We start from the raw sequence: 19,060 nt of genomic DNA on the forward strand, positions 1-19,060 counted from the left end.
AAGTTCCAGGAGCTGCATCCCCAACTCTCTGATACAGGCTCTTCCACCTGCTAAGTTCATCTCCCGGCTCCATCTTCATCCTCCATTTCATCTTCTCTTTGAGCCGCGGGCCTTTTTATTGTATCATAGCTACAGCATCTGGCACCATGGTTGCCTCTGCTGTCCGGATGCGCGTCCCCAGCGCTATGTTGTCCAAAGGCGCTCTCTGTATGAGGCGGCCTCAGGTTGTTCACAGATTCAAGGATGCTGTCCAGTATGATTCCTTCATTCCGAGACTGAACCGCAATATCATTCATGCTAATGAATGCATTTTCATCTTATTAGACCTCAATTGCCTGCCTTGGCCGCTCTTTCCCGCTTCTATGCCTCCAAATGTATGCCATTTTGTTTTTTTTCCCCGTCACCGACTATATGCTTATCATGGATTGTCTCTAACATGTGGAATTACCAGCCTTCCCCCCTCACACTATCATCAGCATGCCTGCTTTGTCGCCGACCATGTCCGCGGGTAATATCGGAGCCTGGCAGAAGAAGGCTGGCGACAGTCTGGTGCCCGGTGATGTTTTGGTTGAGATCGAGACTGATAAGGCGCAAATGGATTTTGAGTTTCAAGAGGAGGGTGTCCTGGCCAAGGTCCTGAAGGAGACTGGTGAGAAGGATGTGGCTGTTGGTGCTGTACGTTTGTTCCGAAAAAATTTCCACCGTATCTTGACAAGTTACTAAACGCGCCTAAACAGCCTATCGCCGTTCTCGTGGAGGAGGGAACAGATGTTTCCTCTTTTGAGAGTTTCTCCTTGGAGGATGCCGGTGGCGATAAGGGAGCTGCTCCTGCCAAGGAGACTAAGGAAGAGCCCAAGGCTGATGCTGCTCCTGCAGCAACCCCGGAGCCCGCCCCTGAGGCCTATGAGCCTGAGACATCGGCGGACAAGCTGCAGCCCAGTCTTGACCGTGAGCCTAGCATCAGCCCTGCTGCCAAGGCGTTGGCCTTGGAGAAGGGCGTTCCAGTCAAGGCTCTCAAGGGCACTGGCCGTGGTGGTCAGATCACCAAGGAGGATGTCGAGAAGTACAAGCCCAGCACTTCCGCCGCCGCCGCCGGACCTACATACGAAGATATCCCTCTCACATCCATGCGCAAGACTATTGCCTCGCGTCTGCAGCAGTCGGTGAGAGAGAACCCTCACTTCTTCGTTTCCACCACCTTGTCGGTCACCAAGCTCCTGAAGCTTCGTCAGGCCCTCAACGCCTCTTCCGAGGGCAAGTACAAGCTCTCCGTCAATGACTTCCTTGTCAAGGCCTGCGCCGCTGCCCTCCTCAAGGTTCCTGCCGTCAACTCCAGCTGGCGTGAGGAGAACGGCCAGGTTGTCATCCGCCAACATAACGCTGTTGATATCAGTGTCGCTGTCGCTACCCCCTCCGGCCTGATCACCCCTGTTGTGAAAGATGTCCAGGGTCTTGGCCTTTCTAGCATCTCCAACCAGATCAAGGATCTCGGTAAGCGCGCTCGCGAGAACAAGCTCAAGCCCGAAGAGTACCAGGGTGGCACTTTCACCATCAGCAACATGGGCATGAACCCTGCTGTTGAGAGATTCACCGCTGTTATCAACCCTCCTCAGGCCGGTATCCTGGCTGTTGGAACCACGCGCAAGGTTGCTGTTCCGGTTGAGACCGAGGAGGGCACGTCTGTTGAGTGGGATGACCAGATTGTTGTAACTGGCAGCTTTGACCACAAGGTTGTCGATGGTGCTATCGGTGCTGAGTGGATCAAGGAGCTGAAGAAGGTTGTTGAGAACCCCTTGGAGCTTCTTCTGTGAGCGAGTTTGACTATGTGGAATTCTGATATGCCAATGGGGACATTGAAAGCCGGGGTTCTTTCGTGGTCTGTGTAATATGTATTAAAAAATACCTATCATAGTTGATTTCGACCAAAGCTGGTTATTTGAGTACGATTCTTACCATTTCAATGTTGACTTCTTTTGTTTGTCGTTTACCACCTCATGAGCATGCAAGCTGTGGACGGATAGATCTATATCAATGACTTTCATAGAAGTGGTGATCTTTACGTCCATTCCTATAATGCATAGGACTGTAGAGTAGACTGAATACCTGGCAGGAAGACCGATATATTCTCTGTTCATGGCTCTGCCCTTCCATGGTATTCGCATAATAATTAAGAATAAGATTTCTCTCCGATTCATTCAGATCAGACTAAGTCCTCTTTGCACAGATAGACTTCTCCACTTCTAAGACGGCACGCCGCATCTCCCAGCAAGCGCCGGAGCAACCCGCTGGGGTGGCATAGAACGAACTTCTATATCCCTGCCTGTAGTGCATTCGATATCGAAACGCTGCCGACTTCCATCTCCGTGGTTCTATTCTATCTACCCTTGTGTTCCTCTGGAAAACTTTGAAGTTTCGGCAATGGACGCATGGTCTAGATGGCCAAGGTAGACCTGGCCAGCAATCAGCAGAACAACCAAGCGCTAGACTAACAATCGGAGACAAATGGAAAGAGGCTAGTGAAGAGTAAAGATATCTGGATGGGAGCTAACTACTAGATAGAATCTAGATACTCCGTAGTAACTACTGAGATGACTTGGCGGTGCTCATCACACCATTGCAGTGCCCACTTCGCCGAGGAAGTGATGTCATACTTGTGAGCCGGTGCCAGGGCCCTTGCATCCGACATAAATAGACGCAAGTCATCACTTCCAGTTACTCTTTTTCTCCCACGATACCCCCTACTATATCCTCAGACCTATCAGTGACTGCATCTGGATCTTTGGTCTCCTCCTCATCTTCTCGTCTCCTGTAAGTCATGCGGTTGTTGCGATTTCCCAACGATTGGTGTTCGCAGTCGTGTCCATTGCGCTATCTTGCCAATTGCTCATCGTACGGTGGAAAACTAATGAGTGTTAAAGACTTCGCATATATCTCGACTCTCAAGCCTTGAACAAATCATAAAACATGTCTTACGCAGAAGCCGCAGCCAAGGGCCCTAAGCAGTCCCCAGAGGAGGTAAGTTTTGCGCCTATGGTCTTCCATGCTTCGCCAGCGGAAGCTACCCTTTGAAAAAATTAAGTATTTTGCTAACCAAGTAAACTCTAGGCGTATGTGAACCCCATGCTTCTAGCTATATCCGATTAGTTCAACCCCTGACTGACTCTTTCGTGCAGCCGCGCTCCTAACCCAACCCGCACCTACCTGAACGAAACAGCAGAGAGCACCGCCTCCCTGGTTGACGTCGACTCCCCTCATGTTGTCTCAGTAGACTCGGACTTCCTGAACCAGGAAGTGAAGACCACCACCCAGGCCGAGCGGTTGGAGCGGGAGGCTCGCGAGGAAGAGGAGCGGAAAGAGCGCGAGAGGGCCGTGGAGGCTGAGAAAGCGAAAGCCAAAGCCGCGCGTGCTGGTCACGTTGCGAAGCGCAACCCTGTCTTTGTTGGAAATGCCATCATCTATACGCTGGTCGGCGCAGCGCTCGGATATGGCGCATACAGAAAGCATCTCGAAGGCAGACTCTCATGGAAGCTGGTTGGCGCCTGGTCTGGTGTTGTCGGGGCCTTTGGTGCAGTGGATTACTTCGTTAGCAAGTATGTCTCTAACTGTTCATCGTGCCGATCTGGCTTCATGGAGGGAGCCCTTGCTAACATATCAAACTCTAGGTGGCTGCTTCAGAACAAGTACCCTCCCAAATAGGTCTGACATGATGGAGGCGTTCTAAAGACCGATCAGAGCTTCTTGAGTTGATTTTCGCACATGGAGTTATAACTGGTTGAACCAAGTGATTTCACATGAGTTCTAGGGATGGAGTTGGCAGTTCTGGCTTATTATTTTGTAACTTATTCCTCGGTAATCTCGATACACAATTCTATCGATATGCATGGTCTAAAATATACTTATTCAACTGTACTGCATTAGTGAGGTCGCCTGCCACAAATCGGTCCTTTCCCATCCTAATGAGAATATCTCTGCAAGTTCGTTTAAAATCCGCTTATCAGATCCACAAATAAGTCCTCGAGAATTCAATACGTAGCAGGGTAATGTAGATAGAAGCTGGAGTTGTTGAAAGAACAATGTGGATAGCCCACCACGGAATGGCTGGCAGCTCATGCACTGGAGGCGGTCAACGACGTCAGGTTCGTGTTCCACTGCAAGAACATGTGGCCTCGGCCACTTCCTATCGCATCAGTCAAAGGGCATCTCGACTTGTACACTGTGATTCGACCCCAAAAATAATCATTCCAGTCTCTTGGCTTTTATATTGACCAGGTGTCCTGGATTATTCCATTGTTACCTAAATAAACCTCGCAAGGAAGTGTCTATACCTCTGAACACATACACAAACAAACCGTCCCTCTACAAGTACATGAAGAATCGCTTGTTGAGAACAAAATGGTATGTGGTCCTTGACAAGTATCTGCTGAGCGCATGCAGCCTGCTAACGTACAGGTGTGTTCCATGATAGAATTCCCTCTTCAATTCTGCTCTCAAGCAGTCTTCTGCTATCCGCCGCGACATGGACTCATTCTCCCAGTCGCCCGCGACGACGTCAGCAGCTTTACAAGGTACTATCCCCAGAAATGCGACTAGGAACTGTCACTGTGTGCGCTGCTATTTCATGTGTGATCATCATTTCGATGGCTAATGCGCATGACCAACAGGCCAGATCGCAGCTTCACTGGCATCATTATCACGGACGATCGATGACTACTCGGCTCTGTCGAAGAAGGAACTGATCCCCGCGAAACAAGAAAAGGCGTTTGAAAGAGTCAAGAATTTCCGGGCAGAACTCGCGGACTACAGGACGCATTTCGATCGGTTGCGAAAAGAGCGCGAGGAGGCTGTAAGCTCGTCTACTTCCCTTTTGAGTCTTGTGCTAGTCTTTCGGACGTATCGCTAACCACAATCCTATGGGTGAAATAGCAATCGGTCACAAATCGTAATGAGCTTCTTGGTCGACGACCACACCATGCTGCTACCCCCGAAAATCCCTATGCTCAATCGTCCCTCCCGCAGTCTTCTCCCTTCGCAAACGCCTCATCGTCCCGCTCCGGTCTCAGCTTTGGTGCTTCGCCAGCCGATTTCAATCGTGAAACGCATGCGCTCCGTGAACAGTCCTTTTTTGCCAATACAAATACGCAGTTGGATGAATTCCTTGACCGGGGTCGGGCCGTTCTTGCGGATCTAGGACAGCAACGCGAGGTTCTCAAGGGTACTCAGCGTCGATTATACAGCGTTGCGAATACCCTGGGGATAAGTGGTGATACTATTCGGAGAGTCGAACGGAGAGCAAAGCAGGACAAGTGGATATTCTGGGGCGGTGTTCTGACCTTCTTCCTCTTTTGCTGGGCGGTGCTACACTTTTTGAGGTGAAAGTAATATGTGTTTATACTACCTGGAATACTTCCTCCGCATGTCCATTGGATGTTTTGAATTTGAAGCGCCGGCGTCCTGGTTTTCGTTGAGCTCGTTTTGCTACCTATGTACCATCCTTTATCTCGTCTGTCGGGGGTTGGTAGAGATGGACTTGGCGTCATTATACTCGGTTCCTGAAACTTCACACGGGTAAATCTCCATATCAAGACTAAGTTGGTTGTAGTGGGAGTTGACAAGCTCTCATTGGTAGAGAAATGCAACGCAATGGAGTCTTTTCGTGGTCGCAAAGCGATATTAGAAGGATATAAGTCACTCTGACATGATCAACGGCTGAGAGGATATGCACATGGTCATCCGAGAGTTTGAGATGCCACTGATGACCGGGCCGAGCGCCAACGTTCTATGCAAGCTCCCTGGTCTCGGGTCCCTGACCTTGGACAGGCAGTTCCTTTCCTCCGGTGGTACCGGGGGTCAAGGCCGTGTAAGGCATTTTTGGATTTGGAGGGCAGATGGAAAGTATGTGGCACGCAATTGATCTGCTCTTATTACAATGTTCATATGTTGAACATGTTTAATTGCAGGATAGCCAGAGGTCTTGGTATGGAGTAGAACGAAGCTGGGACTTAGTGGTGTCGAGCACGGATAATTAACTCACACAAGTCTGTCAACAACGAAATAACAAACAGCAATTGAGGCTTCAAAAGATCATCAACTCGTGTTGTATCCTCCGTAAATATTGACAAAGTGATCCAAGGCCAAAATGACGTTTCCCCAGAGGTAGACGGGATGGATATCTACTTGCAGCGTCCCCATGTGACGCACGAAGAAGTTCCGCGACTCGCCGTGGGGATGATCGGAAACGGAGCAATTTAGCCGCCCCAAAACCCTTCTCACCGGCCAACACCTCATCCTCTTCCCTCTTTCTTTTCTTCCTTCCTTTTCTCTTTTCATCTCTGTCTCCATACTTTTCTCTTCAACTCCAATTCCCTATTTCTCGCAGATTGATCTTTTTTTTTTTCCGTCTTCGCAAAACCACACAAGATGTTCGCTGCTCGTTCTTTCAACCTCCTGCAGAAGCGGGCCTTCTCTGCCTCTGCCAGCCAGGTGTGTAGACCCAGTTCTTTCATCCAACGCTCGGTACCTCGGAGCATTGTTAATGTGCTAACCATCTCCATTATCATCTTCAGGCCTCCAAGGTCGCTGTCCTCGGTGCCGCCGGTGGCATTGGCCAGCCTCTGTCTCTCCTGCTCAAGCTCAACCCCCGTGTCTCTGAGCTCGCTCTCTATGACATCCGCGGTGGACCTGGTATGTTTTCGGCTATCGCGAAACCTCGAATCTTGGCGACATACTGATCAATGGCCTTTTTTTTTTTTTCTCAATAGGTGTCGCTGCTGATCTGAGCCACATCAACACCAACAGCACTGTCACTGGCTACAACCCTACCCCTGAGGGCCTCCGTGACTGCCTCAAGGGCTCTGAGATCGTTCTCATCCCTGCCGGTGTTCCTCGCAAGCCCGGCATGACCCGTGACGGTATGAACCCTCGTGTATCATCTTGTCAGTAGGTCAAATACTAATGTGATCATGACAGACCTTTTCAACACCAACGCCTCCATCGTCCGTGACCTCGCCAAGGCCGCTGCTGAGGCTTCCCCCGAGGCCAACATCCTGGTCATCTCCAACCCTGTACGTATTCTAGGTCCGCGCAGCTTTGATCAAAACCGCTAACCGCGCGGACAGGTCAACTCCACCGTTCCCATCGTCTCTGAGGTCTTCAAGGCCAAGGGTGTCTACAACCCCAAGCGTCTCTTCGGTGTCACCACCCTGGACGTTGTCCGTGCTTCCCGCTTCATCTCTCAGGTCAAGAAGACCGACCCTGCCGGCGAGGCCGTCCCCGTCGTTGGTGGCCACTCCGGTGTCACCATCGTTCCCCTGCTCTCTCAGTCCAACCACTCCGACATTGAGGGCACCACCCGTGATGAGCTCGTCAACCGCATCCAGTTCGGTGGTGATGAGGTCGTCAAGGCCAAGGACGGTGCCGGTTCTGCCACCCTCTCCATGGCCATGGCCGGTGCTCGCTTCGCTGAGTCCCTCCTGAAGGCTGCTCAGGGCGAGAAGGGCGTCATTGAGCCCACCTTCGTCGAGAGCCCTCTCTACAAGGACCAGGGTGTTGACTTCTTCGCCTCCCGCGTCGAGCTCGGCCCCAACGGTGTCGAGAAGATCCACGAGGTTGGCAAGGTCAACGCCTACGAGGAGAAGCTCATCGAGGCTGCTCTTGCTGACCTTAAGAAGAACATCCAGAAGGGTATTGACTTCGTCAAGGCCAACCCTTAAATGTCTCTTCTTTCTTCTCTTCCTCCCTGTTCGACTTCTTCTGCAGCTACCTCTCTCCTTGTATAACAGTCACCTGTGTACTTTGTCATTAGCCTATTATTCCCGCCTTTCCTATATGCTTCGCATTCCGCATCGACTTTGATACCGGAAGAATGCAGCTGCAGAGTTGAAAACATTCCCCTTCTCATTGACGAGCCATTGATGACCGGTGAGAACATGATGGGAAAAACCAGATGACATGTATTTCCTATAAATGAAAATAGTAATCGTTTCTATGTCTTTTCAAGCTTAGTTTTCATTCTGACCTTATCTTTCACCTCGACAAGAAGATTGCGAAGCATTTTCAGTTCGCCGCATCTGGAGTTTCATACGAAAAGGTTGGAAAAACGTATCATTGCCAATCTTGCTATCTCACAAAACTACATTGCAGAAACGAAAGTAAAGAAAACCAAACTCAAAGAAGATAAGCGGAAGCAAAATCGGTTTCCCAAATCACAAGAAGAAAAAAAAAAAAAAAAAAAAACGAAAGGATACCAACACACTGGGAAAAGAAAGGGTATCCTTGGACCAGATCATAAAAACAAAGCAGGATAACTGCAAAAGAAAAAGGAAAAATTAAGATGAGCATCAATCGTCGTCAGTCTAGTTGATATGATCAAAATCAGATTCCTGGTTGGGTTACGTGTAGCTTCGCATGGCATCCATGTAGCCCGTTCCGCCGCGCAGGTCACGATCAAAGGTCTCGGCGACTTCCAGGACACGCTTGATGTGTTCCATGGACAGGGGGTTTTGTTCGTTGACTGCGAGCGCCTGTGCTGTGCGGACGGAGTTTTTGATCTGGAGGGGAGTGTTAGAGAGCGACTTACATGTGTCTCGTTGGAGAGGATGCCTGCTGGTGGGGAAAGCTTACCTGACGGCCGTTGAGATTGTGACGAGCTAGTGCGTCAAAGTCCTTATCCGTGAAAGTCGCGGTTTGCACGCCTTCTTTGGCCTGCACGCGCTCCAGGAACATCTTCCACACGCTCCGTTTTGCCTTGGTCGTGAGGTCGCCGTAACGCAGGGCGACGTGGATGCGAGATTGGAAGGCGTCGTCGAAGGTCTCCACGCGGTTCGTGGTCAAGAAGAGGATGCCCTGGAAGTATTCGAGGAGCCGCAAGAAGATGCTCACGAGCGCGTTGCGGTGAATATCCTGGATTGTACGCTTTTCGAGGAAGATATCGGCCTCGTCGAGCAAGAGGACGGCACCCCATGAGTGAGCAATGTCCAAGATTTTGTTCAGCTCGGCCTCGAGGGTCCGAGAGTCGGTTCCAAGTTCTCCAGCGCTCACCATGTACAAGGGACGCTTCAGCAGCTCTGCGATGCCTTCCGCAGTGAGTGTCTTACCCGTACCGGGAGGTCCATGAAGGACGGCGACGAGTCCTTTGCCCTTGCCTTGGATCACATCGTCAATGTTTTGAGCAGCACGGAATGTATGCGACTCCACGAGAGCTTTGACGATTGACTTCTGGTTGTCAGGAAGGACAAGCGAGTCAAATGCATCCTCATTCCAGTCAATCTCACTGATACCCGAAATGCTAAATTCCAGCCACAGTTTCTCACTGAAGGCGAAGCCAAGAACGACCGGACTTGCAATGAGCAATTCTTCTTCGGTGAACTCGCGGTCGGAGGGATCTTGCACTTCATCCATCTTCTCCTTCTGCATGATGTTTCCATTCTCATCCAGCTCAACTTCTACAACGCGCGGCCGACCCTCCTTGTCCTGGACAACCTTGTACACCACTTTGGGCGCATCGGAGTCGCGGCGGTCTTGGTACTGCTGATCCTCATCCGAATCAGACATGCCACACTGGCATCCATCATCGCTGCCTTCGTTGTCGGATGGACCCATAAGGTCAGGGTCCTTGGGACGAACGGTGCTGATGGGATAGTTTGGGTTGATACGACGATGGATAGCAGGATCAATCATCACCCGGCCGTTGATATTAACCTTGATGACGGTCCGCTTCTTTTTGTAGAATGCCATGCCCTTGTGGAAGCGATAGTTCATCCCTCTCAGAGCTACAAACTTCTTGCCTCGCTCGATCAATTTGGTTTTGACCTCTTCTGCCTCCCGATGGTACTTGAGTGGATAACAACTGAGGCTGGTAATCTTGCGGGCACCTTTGAAGGACTCCACCTCAGCAGCCATGGTTCCCATGCCAAACGACTTGCCGTCATATTCCAAGTAACGGCCCTCGATGCTGTACCATTGGCCCTTCATGAAGGATGATTCCTTGGTCGCGTATTCAATCTTGAAAGCACGGGGCTCATCCTGATTTCCATAAGTCGGGGTATAGGCGATCGTGTTAGGCTTGAAAAGGGCCCACAGCAGATCAAAGGTGATCATGTTTGCCTCTAGCAGCGGATAGAGTGTCTTCTTTGTCTCCGCGTAGTCAGTATCCAGATACTTGATGAGGACTTTGAGTTGAGACGCCTTGAGATCTGCCAGCTTCCTGGCTCTCTTCTTCTTTTCTGTCTTGGCCTGCTGCCTCAATTCCTTCATATAGGAACGAGTTTCTTCGAGATACAGGAACAGCATGTTTGGATCAACAACAGCAGTCTCTTGCACCAGGCTTACGCCTTTGACACCGTCCATCACCTTGGCCAGTGCGTCCCGCAGGTGCTTGCTCTTGATGTCTACAACGGTCTCCAGGTACTTGTTTTCCCAGTCGAACTTGCGGCGAACCGTGAAGATATACTGATCCCATTCATTGGCGCCCGGGTCATCGACAGTTTCTGTGAGCTTGTAGTTGTGGATTGTATTATCCCACACTGGGTATTGTCAATAGTGTTAGCGCAAACGTCAAATAAGATCAGGAGAGGGAAATGAAAAGTAAACTTCTCACGCACATTGGTCAACTCGTTTGAAGGCCATCTTCGAAGCAGCTTTCTTCTTGCCCTTGGATCTCTGAGAATGGCCCTTTCGGTTGTCCGTCTGTCCATCTGGGAGTCGTTTTCCACGAGTCCTACTCCAACGTCCATCAACTGTTTTCCGCCCATCGCCGAGCTTGAGGCTCAAAGAGGCCATCTCTTTGGCAAGTAGCGCGGCCAGGTCGTCTGAACTAGTCTCCTCCTCATCTTCTTCTGGATCCTCAGACGAGTCTCCCTTGGTTCGAAGCTTCTTGGTCGACTTTTTCGCCTGAAGTTTAGTCAGAAGTCGTCTGAGAGTCTTCTCATTCAGAAGGTCATCTTCGTCGATATCATCACAGTCAGATTCGGAATCCGAAGTGTCCTGTTGGTGAGATCGCGGCTTCTTCTTTCTGCTGTTCTTCAGGACTTTCTTGCTCTTGTTCTTGCCCTTCGCCCGATCCCTCCGTTTCTTCTTATCTGTGTCCGATTCCGACGAGGAGGACACAGTGTCGTCGTTTTCCGAGTCCGATCCATTAGTGCTGGAGCTGCTGGACAATGATGCTGACTCAGAAGAAGTGTCCTCTTCGGGAGTCGCCGATTTATGCGCCTTTTTCTTGCTATCACGTTTTCGACCAGCAGCATCGGAATCCTTCCCTGGATGTTTCTTACACGAGGCTTTCAAAGCAGAGCTCTCCGGAACGGCCACCGATGGCTTCGCGTCTGTCTTTGCTGCATTATTATCGACGGAAGGCTCAACCTCATGTTTGGTGTCCAATCCAGCGTTGCTGGTGGCATTGGGGTCAGCCATATTGTTGGACGGCATAGCTTGGGCCTCTTTAATTTGGGACGGGTCCCGCTGTGGAGCTTCAGTAGTTGACGGGGTCAGCGGCCCGGAGCTTGGATCGTTTGGGGAGTCGGGCACCGAAATCAGTGACGGGGAAGTTGTGGAGCTAGATGGAATAATATCGGAGTCAGTTGTCATTATATGAATTATGCTGCCGGGCAGGTTCTATCTGACGTGCAGCTCAGCTTACGAAAGAGAGGGGAATAAAACCGAGACAACAGCGAGGAGGAAAGAGGATGAAAGAAATTCAAAGAGGAAGGGGATCATGAGCTAGAAATAGTATTGCCAGTAGAGAGAGAGAGAGAGAGTGTGTGTGTGTGTGTAATAGGTGGATAGAGCCGCGACGTACTCTGAAGGTTGGAGACGAATACTCTTGGACCATGAAGCGCCCTTGCGTCTCTTGGGTCTCAGAGATTGGTTGACAGGAAAGGAGAGCTTCGTGGCGGTGAGGAGGATAAGTACGAGCTTCAATATATGCTAGCTTGAAGAGGATGCTATCAGAAGAAAGGAGCTTAAGGTGACAAAGAGAATCATCCAAGACAAAGTAGAAAACGTGGACATGGAGATAAGTGAAGAAAGACCAGGCATAAATAAAGCAGGAGCAAACAAAGAGCTCTGATGGAGAAAGGGACTAGGCACCAGGCGCATTGCTCTGGAGGAGAAGACAAAAAAGCCGGATGAGAAGTGCTTTTCTGGCTGCTGGATGATGATAGATGGGGGAAGGATGTCAGTAGTCAGTGTCAGGTTAGTCTTATGGATAATGGAGGAGGATGGATGAAGCTGGTGGTGATAGGCAGAACGGCCGCGGTGGATGCCTGGGGCTGCTTGCTAAGTGGCCTGGGGCTGCATAGCTCTCTTCCTTACTACACTCAACAGCCAATCCCACACCTATCTAGTCCACTGTTGTTAATGCAAGTTCTTGAAAAATGGCCCAGTCCGTCGTCCTTCAGCCCCACAGATTCAAGCCAGATTCAAAGCTTTGTTCAGTGGTTGCAACAGAGAGTTCGCTCCCAGCTGGAAGTATTATTATCCAGTATGGATCGATCGTGTTCGATGGACTGCCCAACTACATCCAAAATGAGCTCGTTGACCAACAAATTGTTTGCTAATTCAAGTTTTCATATCGGACCTCTACCCAGCCCAGCAAGAAACCAGACCCCTTCGCTGCCGGGCTATCTGCCTGATCGCCTCTTCTTCGCATCGCGGACTTTTTGCCCCCCAAAGGGTTGTACTTTACTTACGGTGTTCATGCCTCACCCGTCGTCACCGACTTTTCTTCTTTCATTTTAGCGACCCAACAATATCAATTATTCCGGCAGCGTGGGAGTGAGCAGCAGAGACAACAGGACGGCGGACTAGACCTTGATACCATCTGCAATTGTCGATCTGCTGGTGACACGAAAGGACTCGATGCCGATGGGTCTGCCTATGGAGTCCAGGAAGCCCATGCACGTTGCAACTCCACCACTGGTCGAAATTCCATAAGTGGATTCCATCCCTGACTGACACCCCATGAACGCTGTCGACTAGATAGAGGCTGGGGCCCAGTTAGTGGAGCCTGGTCCTCGTGATGGTACTTTCGGTCATTTAGGGCAGAGCAACACCCGGGCCCGTGTTCATGCACCGCAGCATACTTGGGTACATACAAAAGCCAACAGTCAGTGCAAAACATTCTTGATTTCGCAGATTTAGAAGACGATGGTTGAATCATCTACAAAGATATCTGACCCGAAAACATCCTCACCATGTATCTAAATAATTTGAAAGATAGCGATTGCGGAACTTCCTCTGAGTGCAGACTGCAGCCTCACTCTTGTAATCTGAGATGCTGATCACAGAGAGAGAAAAAAGAAAAAAAAAAGCAGAAACAAGGAATCCTCGACGGGCGGATTGAAATTCGACTAGGATTGTCCGTCTACGATGGTGACCAAATCATCTTGTTGCCAGTTCTTGTTAGCTGTAAGATCACAGAATGTGATAGCTGTGTTCCGGAATTGTGGCGTTGGCAGGATTAGCGCCCAGTGTCTACGGAGCACAGTAAACTCGCCATGGTCTTTGACATGGACAAAGATCAAAAGTCGATTCGGGTTGACAGCTACGGAGTAAGATTCAAGATACTCCGTAGAGAAAGGTGACTCCGACTCGGGTCGCTTGACATAAGCACGATAGCAACGCAGGTACTTCTGCACTTGCTTTTTTCGTCGCTTCTGCTCCTTCAATAGCTTCATATCCTTGGAAATATTGATAGTGCATCTCTTGATGAACCTCATTGTAGAAACATCAATGGCATGCTAGCCACTTATGTTAACAAAATGGTCTCTAAAGGAGAAAAAGATCAGTACCATACTGGAGACAGGTTTGCTATAGGAACTCCATGCTTACACTACAATTAGTTATACCTTGTGAACTCATCCCTACAGCCCAATAGCTTCATAGGTTACCAAATAGGAAATTTCTCAAATCTGAAAGCTTACCTTCCCTCACTGTAGTCAATTACTTACTGCTGTGATGCCACCATCTATCACACAGTTTAGGAGCAAGCTACATGCCATATCAATACCTCATTGATTCTGCTGAATCTGATTAATGACCAAGTCTCAGGCCACTTAACACAAGAGACCTCTGTAAGGAACTATCCTTCAGTGTTTGATTTGCTACTACGTAGAACACAGTGAGTGTTAGCACATCTCTTAACACTCACTTTCACCTATCTGAGTGATTTCCACCTCAGATCCAGAGCAGAGTAATGCCATTCTCCCTCTATTATTAAGAGCAGCACGCACTCCTCTTGCTCAGCTTCCTTCTTACACCATCCTCCTCTGTCTTCTTCCTCACATCTCCACCTCCCTCGAACACAAATCCTGACCACCACTCTGTCAAACACATTTTCCTCCACAAATGGACATCAACACTTCCTTCTCCCCTGGCCCCATGGACTCAGTCTTCACAGTGCCAACCTTCACCCCCATCAACAACGAGCTCGCCATCGCAGAGATCAAAATCGAAGCCAACGAGACCGACACCATGACCTCTCCCGCAGAGGTAAGCACATCTCATTGCCCCCCCCAGAAGCCTACGCACCCAATTACCAACACCAAGCACTCTAACACTACCCATACCACAGCAACCCTCCCCAGCAGCCACCACCCCTCGCAAGAGGACTCGCAAGAAGACGAACACTGACGCCAACGCTGACGCTGATGCTGCTGAGTCGCCTACTAAGAAGGGCAAGGGCACGCCCAAGACCTCTCTCGGCCCTGTCCCGACGTCTCTAGCCTCGGCTGGCCTCGCGGACAAGATGATCCTCCGCATGAGGGATGGCGAGGGCCGCAGCTGGACTGATATCACCGCTGCATGGACTACGATGACGGGGATCAAGGTCGAGGGCAGTACGCTGCGCAAGCGCTACACGGCCATGAAGGCCAACTTTGTTTCGTTTAGTGCTGAGGATGTAAGTTCTGTGTGTGTGCTTGCGGGGTATGTGTTGTCGTGTCTGCAGGACTGATTTTGGTCTGTATTTTTTTTTGTTAGGAGGCGCGGATTCTCAAGGTTAAAAAGGAGGTTGAGGATAAGTTTGAGCAGGAGAAGTGGCAGAAGATTTCTGAGGGGGTGGAGGCGGATGGTGGAGGCAAGTATCCCGCGATGGCGATACAGAAGAAGATCAAGGAGTTGAGTAAGAAGGGTCAAGCCGCCGCTTCTGTCGAGGATGAGGAGTGAGATACTCGGATGCTTGATCCTGTACATGAAGTTCGGATAGTTTTGTGGCTGTTGGCGGATTCGACCCGCGATGACAATGCTTCATCGAAGCCGTTGGCGAGGTTCTTGGATTGAGTCGAACTTTAGGAGGGTCTAAATTGCAAAATTGCAAGCATCTACCAGGTCAATGAGATAAAGTATCATGATAACATTTCCAGGTCCATTTGAAAGTAACAACCGTGTGCACCTGATATCCTACAAACGAGACCCTTGAAGAAAACATGCCATCACCCAACAAAGAGGTATATATTTTGTACCAGACAAAAACAAGAGATCCATGTGGGCCAATCTAACACAAAAAGGTAAAAGAACCACCAGCTGAAATGCTGCACCCACATTCAAAGTCTCACAGGACACTCAATTCCTGGCGTCCGTCCCGCATCTGCCAGCCCGAATCACCATTTCTTGTATCTTTCGTAGAGTCATCACTATTCGTCCGTGTCGTTAAGGTGGGCCGAATCTTGGCTCCAACAAACCCGCGTCGGTCTCGCCCTGTCCGTCCGCGTCCGAGCCAGTTGTGTTTGAGCGCTTTGCTCAGAGTCTCAATCTTCTCCTGCGCCTGGTTGCCTGTCTGCACGCTGGCTAGGACACTGAGACACTGTAGCATCCGCCCGACGGTCTCAGTAATAAGCTGGGAAGTATCTGCTGTATGTGATGCTCGGTGGATAATGGTCGCGCGTTGCGACGGGGATGAGAAGGACTGAAAGATGAGTTGATCAGGGTTGGACGACGTGTTGGAGGCAGCACGACTGCGGTTGCTTATTGAATCAGAGGAGTAACTGCCCGCAGCGTTCAGAAGTGTAGATGATTGAGAGCTGTAACTGCCAAACCCGGCGTCAAGAGAAGCAGCCGTGGCTGGTCGACCACTATTGCTACTGCTCTTGGTCGTGATGCTGAGGGCAGATGAGCCTACATTGATACTATCCAGGCTGAGACGAGAAAAGGTGGCTTTGAGGCCCTCGTAGCGTTTGAGGATCACCATGTCACGAAACGCGACCAGAACCAGGTGCCGAACCTCGAGCTCGCTCTCCGAACCGTCCTTAGCTGGGACTAAGTTCCAAAAATCCTTTGCTTCTCGTAAGTTCATCACGGATCCGGAACCACGAAATTCCAGGTCTAGCGGAAGGAAGACAGCCTGGATGAATGGGAGAATTGTACCAAAGACAAGCAGCCATATTTGCACCAAATGAGGAACCAGCTTCTCGTCGGGCACTCCGTTCAACGTGTGGTTCAATGAGGCAAACCCTGTCTCAAGTAGTTCCCGGAGATCCTGCACAATGGCGGTTGGTGTACGCTTCTGAACGCAACGTTGGATGTGGATGAGCACCAATTTGTTGAGATCCTCGATGGCGATGCGCACGTCCTCACCGTCAAAGATCACCAGCAGCTTGGCCTTCAAAAAATCCCATGCGTCCTCCGGAGTCATGTTATGAAGACCGAAGCCCGACAGTGTCTCCCTTAACGCGGCTTCAGGCAGAATTCCCGCCGAAGTTCCAAGTGATGACGGTCCGGCAAACGCAGCAGGCGTCATCCCAGCGACAGTTGAGTCTTGTTCTAATTCCTCTCGCAGCTTTTCCTCTTTCTTCTTCTCTCGATGCGCCCGAGCCCCATGCAAGAGGTCTAGCCCTCCCACGGTTTTGCTAAACGTGGTCGACCCTGCGTTGGGAGAGGCAGGAGTGAAGGAATAGAGAGATTGCGGTGCATTCGGGTCTGACGGTTTCGAGTTGCTCGAGGCCGAAGACAGAGGCAGATTGTAGTGATCGTCTCTGTCCTTCAATTTGAGCTTTTGCCGCGACAAGAAATGGTGCTTATGAGCTTTGTCCTTCTCCTTGTCTCTATCCTTCTCCTTCTCACCGGACATTTGCCTGTCAGCCGGAACCACCGTGTTGATGGACGCATTGGACATGCTGTACATGGACGAATTGCTCGACGGGAGCGTATCCGTGGACCCGCTGACAATGCGTGATAACCCGCCTGAGCCGCCAAACCCCATCTTGCTCGGTGAGGGAATGCCCTTGTCTTTCCCGTAAGGATCCTTGTCACGACTGATTCCGATATGCTTCGGTTTCGAGAACAGCTTCAACTTCGGCTTGTCCCCCTTGTACTTCTGCTCACGCTCCGGCTGCGCCTGTTCCGCATGAGACCCAGGACCTCTGGAAAACACGAGATTGGCAGCTGTCGTAGCCACACCCGCGCTCACATTATGACTTGCTTGTCCCGAAGAAGTCGCGGAGCCAGACGCTGTCAGAACCGGTGTTGGAGGTAGGGGAGGAGAAGCGCTCCCGCCCATCCTGAGTCTCCCTCCATCATCGCCACTCTGAGCGCTGGGTGGTATTCGCTTGGGAGGATGTTGCGCACCAGAGGTTTGCTGCTGCATCGCCGTCTGTGCCGCGATTCGGGAGGCGGAGAGCGTGACATCTGCTAAGGACGCCGTCGGGAGGGATGGCTCGAAGAATCCCTGTGAGTGATGGCGGGAGCGATGTCTCACCAGTTCCGGCGGAACAACTCGACCGGATACCTTTCTGCTGGACATTTCATTCTGGGGCATCAATGACGAGGCCGAGGGGCGTCTGGAGATATTGCCTGGGGAAGCACTGCCGTTGATGCTGGGCGTGGCGGTCGACGAGGTCCGGGGAAACCGGGGGGAAGATGTGCCTGGGGCAACAGCACTATTTTCAGTGAGGGAGTTCTGGACAGCAGACACGGTAGTCACATTGGAGTAAATCGAAGAGGCATCACTCCCAGAGGAGCCAGGTCGTCCCAATTCGTCGTCGAAGGATGGTCGAGGTGGAATTGGGGAGCGGGCAGAGGATCGCTCAGGTGAGACCGGAGAGCGTAACATCATCAGAGGGCAGGACGTGTCTGGAATGGACAGCAAGTAGAGCAGGTTGTGTTAGTCAGTAAGCGGTTCCAGCATCATAGAATATATACACCCCCATGATCCCTTTTTCTGGGCGGTTTTCACTCCTGGAACCTCGGATTATTGATATACGAAGGTGCCTGGCCTAGATCAGCAAAGAGAAGGATGAATAACGCCCATCATCGTCGATCGCTGGCTCTGCTGGGCCTCAGCTACGCTTGAAACAACGCCGCCTTTACGCATCGCCCCGCCCGCACGCTGCCCAGCTTCGTTTCTCTAATTTCCACCTCCCTGCGAGAGTTGGCCTTGTCGAAAACTCTAGCATTGATTTCTTCATTCTCAAATACAAAGGACTAGGTATACGGCTTTTTATCTCTTCACTTCAAATCAATCATGCCATCGACCAATTCCACCGAGCGAGTCCTTCGCGCTGTCTACTCAGCCCCTCAGCCCTCAACACAGGCTTTCGAACACAGACTTTCCGCCCCTCTCGCTTCCTCTGAGACCTCGCCCGAACACACCAAATTGAAAGTGGCTTATCTTGCCGAGCTGAGAAGCTTAGTGCCCAAACTACAGAACGAAATTAATGTCTTCCTAACAGAGCGGATGGAAGACGACAAGAAGGCGGCGGAAGCGCAAGGACGCCAACTGTCCGAGAAGGAAGCCAAAGAAGAGGAGAACTATGGTGAGGAGGTCGTCGAGGAGGATGCTTGAGTCAATCGCTTCCCCCAATCGAAGCTATACCGCGGCACACTCGGCTTGGCTTGTTGCGGATTCTGGTGCCTTTTTTTTGTTTTTTTTTACTACGGGATGTGATCGCAGCCTCAACACCGGCGCGCCACACCGGAAAATCAGTTCTATTGACTCCTTGGGATATGTCTGCTATCCTGGGGTATCATATCGCCTAAAGCACTCGCCACTTCATCCACACTCCCACGCCTCGCATCCGACAGAGACGAGGCAGATGGAGAAAGAAAACAGAACATCATGACAAAATTTACA

General features: G+C 50.7%; 6 protein-coding genes across 6 annotated transcripts, besides 2 other annotated features; 4 read left to right on the forward strand and 2 right to left on the reverse strand.

Moving 5' to 3' along the window:
* Window positions 1-146: 146 nt before the first annotated feature.
* Window positions 147-5,373, forward strand: ACLA_007420 (dihydrolipoamide acetyltransferase component of pyruvate dehydrogenase; the record flags this gene model as incomplete). The annotated part of the gene is made up of 8 exons (XM_001273408.1): window positions 147-253; window positions 325-374; window positions 452-675; window positions 738-1,807; window positions 3,174-3,590; window positions 3,919-3,974; window positions 4,662-4,843; window positions 4,924-5,373. 8 exons carry the CDS (start codon window positions 147-149, stop codon window positions 5,371-5,373), a joined length of 2,556 nt encoding a protein of 851 aa, XP_001273409.1.
* Window positions 5,374-6,417: 1,044 nt separating this feature from the next.
* Window positions 6,418-7,709, forward strand: ACLA_007430 (malate dehydrogenase; the record flags this gene model as incomplete). Its single annotated transcript, XM_001273409.1, has 5 exons — window positions 6,418-6,480; window positions 6,564-6,681; window positions 6,759-6,908; window positions 6,967-7,061; window positions 7,116-7,709. 5 exons carry the CDS (start codon window positions 6,418-6,420, stop codon window positions 7,707-7,709), a joined length of 1,020 nt encoding a protein of 339 aa, XP_001273410.1.
* Window positions 7,710-8,205: 496 nt separating this feature from the next.
* Window positions 8,206-8,232: a microsatellite.
* A 155-nt stretch (window positions 8,233-8,387) lies between these two features.
* ACLA_007440 (putative AAA family ATPase) lies at window positions 8,388-11,580 on the reverse strand (the record flags this gene model as incomplete). The annotated part of the gene is made up of 3 exons (XM_001273410.1): window positions 8,388-8,546; window positions 8,620-10,520; window positions 10,599-11,580. 3 exons carry the CDS (start codon window positions 11,578-11,580, stop codon window positions 8,388-8,390), a joined length of 3,042 nt encoding a protein of 1,013 aa, XP_001273411.1.
* Window positions 11,581-14,340: 2,760 nt separating this feature from the next.
* Window positions 14,341-15,159, forward strand: ACLA_007450 (uncharacterized protein; the record flags this gene model as incomplete). Its single annotated transcript, XM_001273411.1, has 3 exons — window positions 14,341-14,484; window positions 14,567-14,893; window positions 14,974-15,159. 3 exons carry the CDS (start codon window positions 14,341-14,343, stop codon window positions 15,157-15,159), a joined length of 657 nt encoding a protein of 218 aa, XP_001273412.1.
* Window positions 15,160-15,544: 385 nt separating this feature from the next.
* On the reverse strand, window positions 15,545-18,040 carry ACLA_007460 (uncharacterized protein; the record flags this gene model as incomplete). Its single annotated transcript, XM_001273412.1, has 1 exon — window positions 15,545-18,040. The coding sequence occupies one exon, from the start codon at window positions 18,038-18,040 to the stop codon at window positions 15,545-15,547; it is 2,496 nt and encodes an 831-aa protein (XP_001273413.1).
* Window positions 17,019-17,050: a microsatellite.
* A 411-nt stretch (window positions 18,041-18,451) lies between the features above and the next one.
* On the forward strand, window positions 18,452-18,772 carry ACLA_007470 (uncharacterized protein; the record flags this gene model as incomplete). The annotated part of the gene is made up of 1 exon (XM_001273413.1): window positions 18,452-18,772. The coding sequence occupies one exon, from the start codon at window positions 18,452-18,454 to the stop codon at window positions 18,770-18,772; it is 321 nt and encodes a 106-aa protein (XP_001273414.1).
* Between the last annotated feature and the right edge of the window lie 288 nt (window positions 18,773-19,060).

The sequence above is a fragment of the Aspergillus clavatus genome, genomic scaffold (genome assembly GCF_000002715.2).
Source record: "Aspergillus clavatus NRRL 1 1099423829797 genomic scaffold, whole genome shotgun sequence".
Lineage (NCBI taxonomy): Eukaryota > Fungi > Ascomycota > Eurotiomycetes > Eurotiales > Aspergillaceae > Aspergillus > Aspergillus clavatus.